This window comes from Acanthisitta chloris, unplaced genomic scaffold (genome assembly GCF_000695815.1).
Source record: "Acanthisitta chloris isolate BGI_N310 unplaced genomic scaffold, ASM69581v1 scaffold45762, whole genome shotgun sequence".
Taxonomy (NCBI): Eukaryota; Metazoa; Chordata; class Aves; order Passeriformes; family Acanthisittidae; genus Acanthisitta; species Acanthisitta chloris.
In genome coordinates, this window is record NW_008660786.1 from 5,708 (window position 1) to 16,281 (window position 10,574).

At 38.7% G+C, this 10,574-nt stretch overlaps 1 protein-coding gene across 1 annotated transcript in view; it reads left to right on the forward strand.

Moving 5' to 3' along the window:
• Nucleotides 1-10,350, forward strand: part of ITIH3 (inter-alpha-trypsin inhibitor heavy chain 3) — a gene marked incomplete at its 3' end in the record, with an annotated part of 13,787 nt that extends 3,437 nt beyond the window's left edge. The window contains exons 2-14 of the mRNA XM_009069927.1: nt 660-683; nt 1,788-1,954; nt 2,922-3,026; nt 3,439-3,601; nt 4,499-4,609; nt 5,219-5,344; nt 5,773-5,889; nt 6,627-6,795; nt 7,033-7,158; nt 7,407-7,588; nt 8,555-8,740; nt 9,658-9,797; nt 10,196-10,350. Coding sequence (XP_009068175.1) covers nt 1,815-1,954; nt 2,922-3,026; nt 3,439-3,601; nt 4,499-4,609; nt 5,219-5,344; nt 5,773-5,889; nt 6,627-6,795; nt 7,033-7,158; nt 7,407-7,588; nt 8,555-8,740; nt 9,658-9,797; nt 10,196-10,350 — 1,720 coding nt within the window. The remainder of the gene's footprint in view (nt 1-659; nt 684-1,787; nt 1,955-2,921; nt 3,027-3,438; nt 3,602-4,498; nt 4,610-5,218; nt 5,345-5,772; nt 5,890-6,626; nt 6,796-7,032; nt 7,159-7,406; nt 7,589-8,554; nt 8,741-9,657; nt 9,798-10,195) is intronic.
• Between the last annotated feature and the right edge of the window lie 224 nt (nt 10,351-10,574).

The following is a 10,574-nucleotide window of genomic DNA, read 5'->3' on the forward strand; positions in this document are numbered from 1 at the left end:
TGTCACTGGGAAAAAAATGTGCAAACTGGGTTTTTATACTTGCACACAAACCCTTTTTTTCTTCCAAAGGAGAATTATTTTGTAAAGAAATGTATACTACAGGACGCAGATCCAGGAATTCCCGAGAAAAACATGTCATTCTCAGGACAAGAGGTTCTGGTTTTTCTTTGATGTCACCGCACAGCCAAACTATACTCAAGGAATTCCTATTTGAGCAGATTTTAGTGTGATCATTAGTCTTGATGACATTTAATTAGCATTTGAGCCTCTTTTCCTCTCACTCTCCCCTCATCTCTCAGGGATCCATTATTGTTTTCAGCTGGAACCTGTGACAGCTTTGTCACTGGAGCAAAATACAGAATCAAAACCATTCAAGTTTGACTTATGGTTCAAACCCACAGTATTGAAGGTGCACTAACATCAAATGAAACCTGAGACATTCATTCAAACTGGAAATGCTATAAGCAAAATAATGATATCTGTCTCAGATGCCTTCCTTGCTCTTCCTGCAAATTTTCTGCAGTTTACTAATGAAGACCTTTCTCAAGTCTTCTTTCTGGACAACTTCTTTTGATTTGTCACAACTGCACAAGTGATTTATTTCTAAATGCAGATTTCCTACCTTAGTCATGACTTTTCCCCTTTTCTTCTCTTTACAGAAGCGAAATGCTGATAATGACTTGGTGAGTAAGGTTTGGTTTTATCTGGGCTACCAAGAAGATTCATAGTGACAAGAGTATTCTTACTGTGTTCACAACATGTTTCTGTGAGTCCAGCCTGAGCAAATGAATGTGTGTGTGACAAGGTAACAGCCCAGAGCTGCTTGGTTTAGGCTACAGGACTAACTAGACAGTTCCTTTCCTGTCTCCGGTGGAAACTCCTGGACAAGAGAATGTAAATGATTTTTAACCTCATTGCATTTGAATAAACAGCAAAGTTGCTTGAAGTCCCCTCTGTAGAACATCCGTTCTATCTTGGTTTTATTTTTACTTTCATGTTATTGTTACTTCTAAGGAAAGCAAGAGACCTCAGCTCTGAGGCTGATTCCACTTAGCACCTGCACTCCCCTTCAGCAATGCTTGAATGCTTTGTTGGAGACCTTAACCAATCAGGCCCACTATGAAAACTCCAAGGTTCTACCCAGTGCTGGTTTTGGTGCAAGAAGCAAACTTCATTGTGGAGTTCCTGAGTCCCAGCAGTTGTTACCTGTACTTTCACATAGTCTCCAGCAACTTTATACCTGAGCATTCAAAGAAAATAAGTATTGCCCTACTCATTTCCTTATTTAAAAGAGAATGAGCCCTATTTGTGAGAAAGTTGAAAATGACATAAAATGGAATTTGGAGCCATCTGGAATTGTTTAGATCTATTTTTAAACAAGATGATTGCTTACATCCCTGCTCCAGGAGTCACCCACTCAGATGATAATTACAGTCACTAATACAGTGAGGCAGCAGTAAGTTGTTGTGCTCTTTGACTAACCATAAAAAGTCACTCAGTAGAGAATAAACTGGTTCTTGTAAAGGCAGTATCTTTGCTGTGGTGTCAGTGTTTTGTTAAAGAGGCTGTAGTTATAACTTGTGGAATAGCACCACGATGGCAGTATGATAGATATCCAAGGGAACACAGCTGTGCTCCAGATCTTATGACTAGGTTTGTCCTGTTTTGCATTGGAGTGATGGATGTCCTGCCGTGATTTCTATATAAAAGATGCTTATGACTGACTAACACAGATATCAGTGTAACAGCTAGTGTTTTTTTTTCTCTTTTCGTTTCTCAATCTACAGGTTGTCAATGGGATAGAAATATATAGCATGAAAATTGATAGTAAAGTAACTTCCCGATTTGCCCACAATGTCATTACCAGTCGAGCTGTCAATCGTGGAAACGTGTCCAAAGAAGTCTTCTTTGATATTGAGCTCCCTAAGACAGCCTTCATTACCAACTTCAGCATGTGTGTAATCTTTGCAGTAGTGTTAGACTAAAAATCTGTGCAAATTCTACTGGGAGAAACTGAACCCAAATGTTCCTTTTCACTTTGCCATTTGATAGATTTCCAAATGCCTCCTGGGCAGCCTTCTGGTACTGTTAACATGCAAGATACATGGGGAAAGGCAAACATTGGTACATCTATAGAGATGATGTCTAATTTGCAATTATTTCTATTCATCATCATGGGCCTTAGGGAATGGGAGATCATCTCTGGGGATCCATTCACCTTTTTAGAAATACCACTTACTTACTCTGGTGTTATCAAAGTTCTATTACTTAATTTCCCTGATGGCATTATAGCTTAATTTAAAAATCATACTTGAGTGAAAGGCAGGAATAGAATTATTCCTTTACATTTGTACCTTTAGTTGTGATCATATGCGATTCTCCAGCATTATGAGGTTTGAACACATCCATCTCTGCTAGTCACACTGTGCCTCCTTTATTTTCAGTGAAAAGAAGCAGTAGCTTTAGGGCACAGCCACTCCTAATGCATGCTGGAACTTGAGTTATACAGTGAGGTGAGACCCCTGTGAGAAATGCCTGTTTAGTGGCCTAAGGAGGTTGAGGATGAAATGCTCAGCTGTAGAGACTCATCCAGAGTCAGGTTGTGATTAGATGAGACCTGCAGCTACTGATGTGTAGGAATATGGCAGGTGTGAGTCCTGTTGCTGTCAGCCCAGTTTGGCTCTAACTAATTTTAAAAGAAAAAATTGGTTTAGATTCTCTTACAATCCTGGGCACAGAGCTGTTCCTTCCAGCTAAATTCCCTGAGGAGAATGCCTTCAGTGGAAATGCTCAAATCTTGGCAGTACCAGGTTTCTGAAAGTGCTTTTTAGCAAACCAATCAATAAACAGATAATTTCTCTAGTAACTTTTCATATATCTGTGCAAACCATTCCACTAAACTAGGACTTTTTCATCTTCAGGACAATTGATGGTGTCACTTATCCTGGAACTATAAAGGAAAAAGAAACTGCAAAAAAGCAATATGAGAAAGCTGTTTCAAGAGGACAGACTGCTGGTCTTGTCAAGTAAGAATGTCTTGTGTGTCTTCCAAACAATCATCCTATAGCAAGTTGTGAGGCTGGAAATACTGGGTTATGGCCTGTGGGACCAAGGAAGGACCATTAAGTTAGAGTTATTGTAGTGCAAATTATTGAAAGGAAATACAACTTCTGACTACACAGGCAGTGTCGGCAGTTATGGAAAGGCTGTTTCTGCAGCTTTCACTGACTTTGTATGACCTGTTCCTGGGATTAAGATCACTGGGAAACTTGAATAAATTCTACAGTTTGAGTCTAATTTTGGGTATTGATTGATAATTTTTAGCAATAGATCAAAATTCCCATCTGTGACTTTTTGAAAATCATACTCCACCAACTCAAACAATAAATATTGTGAATAAGAATAGAGATGTTCTTTTTCCTACCCACTGAAATACAGAGCTTCAGGAAGAAAAACAGAAAAATTCACTGTCTCAGTCAACATTAAAGCAGCCAGTAAAGTCACGTTTGAGCTCACGTATGAGGAACTGCTGAAGCGACAGTTTGGAAAATATGAGATGTTCATCAAAGTAAAACCAAAGCAACTTGTGAAAGATTTTGAGGTAAATGGCAAACTGATCAAATCCGACTGTCACTTAAGAGATTATGGAATTCTGTACATCTTTTGAAAGTGGAATACCATGGCCTTTCCCATTGGCTAAAGGCCTGCGATAGTCTTTCTAATGAGTCACGTGGGGAGTGAATACCATGTGGTTTAGTGCAGATGTTTGTTTGTAAACTTGACAAATTAGCTCATCTGCTGAGCATTCCAAAAAGAGTCATGTATGGAAACATGAAAAGGCTATAATGATGACTTGAGGTAAAATAGAAAAGGCTTCTGTCAATGCCTTCATAACATAAACTACACCTTTCTCACACCACCATGAAACATCATGTTAAATTACAGTGATGCATATATCACCGTCTAGAATACTACAGCTTTTGTGTGCTAAAACTGGTCCTATTGTCATGCTAAAACCCAGCAAAAGTTTTCTCCTTTGTATGCATAGAAAAAGTTGTGCAAAAAAATCACTACAAAACTCAGCATCTGTAAGAGTTTATGCACCTTTATTTTAAACACAGTGTTCGAAGATGCATTAAAAGGTAAACTGAAGTTAGGAACAACTCACAGGTAATGGCTGGATTATATTTTTGGAAGACTTGAGTATTTATTGACATTTTACAGAATTCTAGTATCTAGCTTTCAAACAAGCTCTATTTCTATTAAGGTTTATTTGTTTCTAGCTTTGCTTTTAACTTTTATGTATCAAAAGGCCTGTCTGGCTGGAGATGTATCCACATAAGTATAGATTTGGACTGCCATTAGGAATTGCAAAAGGAAATGTCTTTTAAGAAAATCCCTCTTTCACATCTGTGTTTGCTTTCTGATCCTCCTGTAAATGACTAAGTTGATGTGTTGTGAGTTAGTCAATGCCAGTGGATTTTTAATTTTATTTCAGATTGAAGTAAATATCTTTGAGCCCCAGGGTATCACTGAGCTGGAAGCAGAAGGAACATTCATCACCAATGAGCTACAAAATATCATTAAAAAAACTCTTTCAGAGAAAAAGGTACATTGACTACTGCATTCCATAATTACTTATTACTTTTTATGGCTATAATTCTGAAGTAATAATGTCAGTGCTTGCATTGGAAGTGAGAGGGGAAAAAAATAGAGAAAATGCAGCAAAGGCTTATCTGTGCAAATAAGCTCTGATTTCCAAACTAGCAAGTTGAAGACCTTCCCCACACAGTTCAGAAGCCACATAGCTGTTAGCAGGGTACTGTACCCAAACTAGTAGGCCTTGTCCCACAGCAGGAGCTGGAAACCTGGATGAACTGAGTCAGTAACAAGTAGTTTTCTCTTGTATGGAGATGGTAGAACTCCTAAAATACAGACTGCCCAACAGCCTTATCAAAGGTGTCATTCAGAGTGCAAGGCTGAGCCAAGGCATGTGGGGAAGTTAGCACCTGAAGAAAGTCTTCATATAGCAGTTACCCATCAATAAATACATAAATACATGTGGATACATGCAAACTCAGAGCTGCCCTGATAAACCAAGTTGTCCTCATGTCTATGAATATAAATATACTAGCTTTAAAAAATGCAAATGCCTTTGTGTTCTGTAGAAAATTTTCAGCTCTGAAGGTTCAGCTCTAATGAAGGCTTTTCTTTTCAGGGACATATCTCTTTCAAGCCAACGCTTGATCAGCAGCGAACCTGTGCAAATTGCTCACAGTCTGTCTTGGATGGGGATTTCACTGTAAAATATGATGTAAAGAGAACAACTCCAGATAATTTGCAGGTAAATCTGACAGCTGGAAATTCTGAACTGTTAAGCAGCCTAGCTTGCACAGTAAAGGTCAGGGAGCAGCAAGGGCCAGCTGTTCCCTAAAGGACAGGGAACTGAGTGTGACAGCACAGTTGACAGCACAGGGGCTTCACCAGCCACAATCCACTCCCCACAGTACCCGAGCAAGTCAGACCCAGAGACTGCAGTTAAATTCAACTGAGATTCCAGGTTATGAGGCAAGTTTGTGGTGAAGGTCAAGGTGGGAAGCCACTTGTACAGGGTGGGATCCAAATCAGTGGGGTCCATGGACAGGAACAGGTATGGCTGTGATACAGCTGGAAACAGTAAATGAAAGTAATATCTGCTTTATCTGTTTTATCTTTACAATATACGAAAGTTTTTGGTGGTGTTGTAGAGTTTTTTTACATTTTATTTTTCAGATTGTCAATGGCTACTTTGTACACTTCTTTGCACCAACAAATCTTCCAAAGCTGCCCAAGAATATTATTTTTGTAATAGATACTAGTGGCTCAATGTATGGAAGAGAAATCGAACAGGTAAGTTATTACATTCCTGTGGAGTCCCAATGAATGAGTCTCAGTTGTGCTGGGAGGGACGTGGCACCTTGCAGTGCACATGTGCTGCCTCAGCTGCACCAAGTGGCTTTGACCTCTCTAATGCGCAGTACCATGTGCATGAGTTTGAAGCACTACTGTAGAACAAAAATCTATACATTTAGGCTACATTTACTTCCTTATAACTGTTATTAATTCAAAACTCTAAATATCAGCATTTCCAGAGAGTGCAAAATTAAACTGTGTGTACAGTATTGTGTGCATTATCTCTGTTGTCCATTGTGTGTGAGAAACAGCACCTCTTTCCATAGTTAGAACTCCTCATTCTAAGCTGACGCTCAGAATTTTCAGGTTTTGATGCTGCATCAAAATATCCAGGCTTGCTTGTTTGAGTTTCTCCACCAACATGTAGCTATCCATTTCCCATCACTTCCAATTTGCCATGTCAGCTTATCTCAGAGTAAGCAACAAGCCATGACAGAAGAGCTGATTTTCCTCTCAGCTACAAAGATTTACCAGATGTTATTGCAACTGACTGACTTCCCTAGAGTTACTCTGAAATAAGACACAGACAAGAACAGAACAAGCTCCGAATTTTTGCATGACATACTTTGTAGAAGTTAAAAATACCCCAATACTAAGAGATTAATAGTGTACAGTCTGTGAGCACCTCTTCTGTTAAATGTTGAATCGTATATTTAAATCTCTTTGTCTTGCAGACAAAAGCAGCACTTCTAAAAATCTTAGATGACATTAAAGGAGATGACTTTTTCAATTTCGTACTGTTTGAAAGTGATGTATCCACCTGGAAAGAAACATTAATCAAGGCCACTCCTGAGAACTTGGATGAAGCAAGGCAGTTTGTTCAGGGCATTGAAGCTAATGGCCGTAAGTACTTTATTGGACTTGCTAATAGGTCATTGTGTAAGTTAATTCATGAAGTCTGTGAACACAATGCTAGAGTTTGTTGGGCTTTTAGATTACTGGGTACTTTTCTGTCTAAATATGCCCCTGCTTCTAAACCCAAATCTTTGATTTTCATACTGTAATGAAATCCTAGTGAAAAAAACTGACCTTTATTTTGACAGTATCTGCTGAAACCAAATTTCTTTGTCTGCCTCATAGTGACAGATTTACATGGTGGTCTGATGAGGGGAATAGAGATTCTGAATGCTGCTCATGAAGGAAACCTTGTGTCCAAGAGAAGTGCTTCTATAATTATCATGTTAACAGATGGCAAACCAAACGTAGGTGAGTTTGTGTTGGATGGAATAAAAAAGACACTTAATTAACTAACAAAAAATGTTAGTTAAAATTTGCCTTCATCTTTGACTTCTGGATGTTTTCATGATTTAAATGCTGCTACACCAGCCTCATAATACTTAAACAAGTTTTTGATAATGGCTCCTAAGAAATCTGTGCATGACAAGATACATTTAATTTTGTGATCATTTTATCTATTTTTGGAGACAACTCAAACATTTCCTGGTTTGATGCAGGTATATCAAATTTTCAGGAGATTCAGACAGCGGTAAAAAAGGCCATTGATGGAAAATACACTTTATACAATCTTGGGTTTGGCGATGGTGTTGACTATGGCTTCTTGGAGAAGATGGCACTGGAGAATAAAGGATTGGCCCGTCGCATTTATCCTGACTCTGATGCAGATTTACAGCTTCAGGTACAGTAATTACCACTCAGATTAGATGAGACATACATTAGTTCAGATAACCATACAGATGTTCTTATGAAGTAATCAAAATCCCTATGTGCAATCTGATACTGAGATACTCAAGAGTCTGCTGTAATCAGAATATTAGAATCACAGAATGGTTTGAGTTGGAAAGAACCTTCAGTTGCATTTAATTTTCCTCTTCCCTATATAAGCAGAAAGTGGAAGGATGGTAAAAGAGAGATACTGTGGGCTATAGCAGAGAGTTCTAAACGTGGCACAGGGTGACACAAGTCATGGTGCTGAAGGACACTTTGGCTTGCAGCAAAATTGCTGCACTCATTATATCTCCCGTACCTCACAGATCACATGGTTAGTGTCATGTTGAGGGACGAGAAGGATAACAGACCATAAAGGATCTAGATACTCTGTCTTTAGGAACTTACTGCCAGCAAGTGTATCTAACCATACCTCTGAAGCATTTTAGAGTTGTAGAAGACATGGGAATAGGTATAGGCAGTACAAGGTTGATATTTTTTACTTCTCACGTTCCAATAGCAACCATTCAAAAAATTCACCAAAGAATTTAGCTACTGGGTTTCATTGCAAGCACATCCAGAATCAAATACCAGGTCGCCTTTGATTATGTTGCCATGTCAGTCTCTGCAGAGGATAGATCTAGACACTTATAGCAGGAAGCTTGGGATCCCTCTTGAATTATGTTGATGGAACTCATCATCCACAGCATGTTGGTCTCAGATGTTTTTCCTCTCTTTTAGCGAGACTGAAGAGTTTCTGTGTCCTTTCTCATTTCCATTATTTGTAGGTTTGTAGGCCTATTTTTCAATATTTCTTATAAAATACCCTTTTAGTTTTCATTGCTGACATAGCAGGATGGATACAGATATTCCTATGTAATAAAGAAACAATGCTAGTTAAATGTTTTCCTTTTCTGTTGTTGTTGTTATTCTGCAGGGGTTTTATGATGAGGTGTCAAACCCTATGCTCATAGATGTGGAGCTAAACTACCCAGTAAATGAAATATCAGACCTAACCACAAACAGTTTCAAGCATTTCTATGGTGGCTCTGAGCTTGTGGTGGCTGGGCGCTTCAGAGACAGCAACCAGAACCATTTGACTGTAGATGTGAGAGGTGAAGGTGTAAGTATGGATTTCTTTGACTTAAGTGAGGTACACAGAATCTCTGACTGTTCAAAGCTGGCACTACTTAAAAATATTTACTGGTATTTCTTTACCTCAGTGACAGGATGTGTAACTGTGTGTGTGAGAAACTAAAAGTGCCAAAGTCATTGCTTTTGAAACTGCAAACTACTTGCCTAACTCAGTCGGGTTTACTAAGGGCAGTCTGGAACAGCTTCATGCAAATGTGACTTCACTAGCTTTGCTAACATACATATATATATATATATTTAGTCTGTAGTTACCCTTCCTGGTTCTTTCAGGAGCCAAATGTTCAGTGTTCACAGACACTTCTCTTCACTGGGTGAAGGTTGGATAAGCCAGCTGGATATTTGAAATATCTTCCTCTTCAAATAGAACTCTACTTCTAACCCCTCTCCAGATCTGCATTCTGTAAAAATATTTGCCCCTAATATTCAACAAACACAATATAAATGTGTTATAGATCATGGTATCATAAATATTGTGGACTGCATATATGCTCATGCCCCGTGGTATATTAAATATAAGAAATTAAGTGTATTTCAAATACAAATAGTGTATTACTATTAACTTAGTTCAAGCATATCTTCTTGAACATGTTGCTCTCTGAAATCAGGATCATGGTCAAAGTTCTTTCAATCTTGAATAGCCAAATTCTACTGAACAAAAGTGCCAAGTGCATTTGGATATCACATAATGTCTGTAGCGTACACCTCTAACCTCTCCAGAAACAGTGGGACAAAAACGATAAGGCACTGACATTTTCTGGGCAAATGCTGTGTAGAACCAGACTTTTCCAGTTTAACAAGATTTTCAGATGTAAGGTCTTGATTTTTGGGAGGTTCTGGCAGTCCTTGGCTATGTATGATACAGAGAAACCTCCTTATTCCCAACAGGCTAATGATGCCCTGTCATACACTGCACAACAAGATGCTGACCAAACGGCTCAGGCTGTCCAAGAACAAGAATACATATTTGGAGAGTACATTGAAAGGCTCTGGGCTTATCTTACCATTGAGCAACTCCTGGAAAAACGGTAATTATGTCTACAATAGCATCTTAACTATAAACCCCTTAAGCCACCTGACCTGTGCAGCCTCTAGCTTGTGAGGCTAAGACATTACACTGAGGTGCCAATGGGAGAGCATAAAAAACAGTAAGGAAAATCCCCCAACCTGTTCTCCTCCCTAATCTCAGTATTCCTGTTTCAGGTTGCAAATTAAGTGATTTTAAATTATTGCAAGTATAAAGCACAGCTTTGCCTTGTTCTTGGATAGCCAGTGGAATCAGAAGTGCTCTTAGATGGTAACAGATAAGTCTTATTGATGAATTAGCTGCAGAAAAATTACTTCACCTTAAAGAAAAATATTTTCTCCAAAGTTCGGTGAGTAATTCAATGGTCATTGATGCTGAGAGTCTCTACCTGTATTTCAGCATTCAAGCTATAGGAGAAGAAAAGGAGAACCTTACAGCTGAAATCCTGGATCTTTCACTGAAATACAAGTTTGTGACGCCACTGACATCCATGGTGGTAACAAAACCAGAAGAAAATGACAATGAAGATGGGATTGCTGATAAACCCATTGAAGGTACAGACTTTTTCACAATGTTACTCTATTTGAGAAGCCAAGTGTTCATTTGATGTTCCCCCAAAGAAAGGCTTTCATGTGAGCACAGTTTTAAACATGTATCAGAAAAATCTACTTTCCAAGCCTGGCAGGTGTGTGGCTTATGCAAGATTACTTTTCACTGTAAATCTCATTTTAATCAAACCATCCTTCATTACCAAATGTCGTGGTTTAACCCCAGCCAG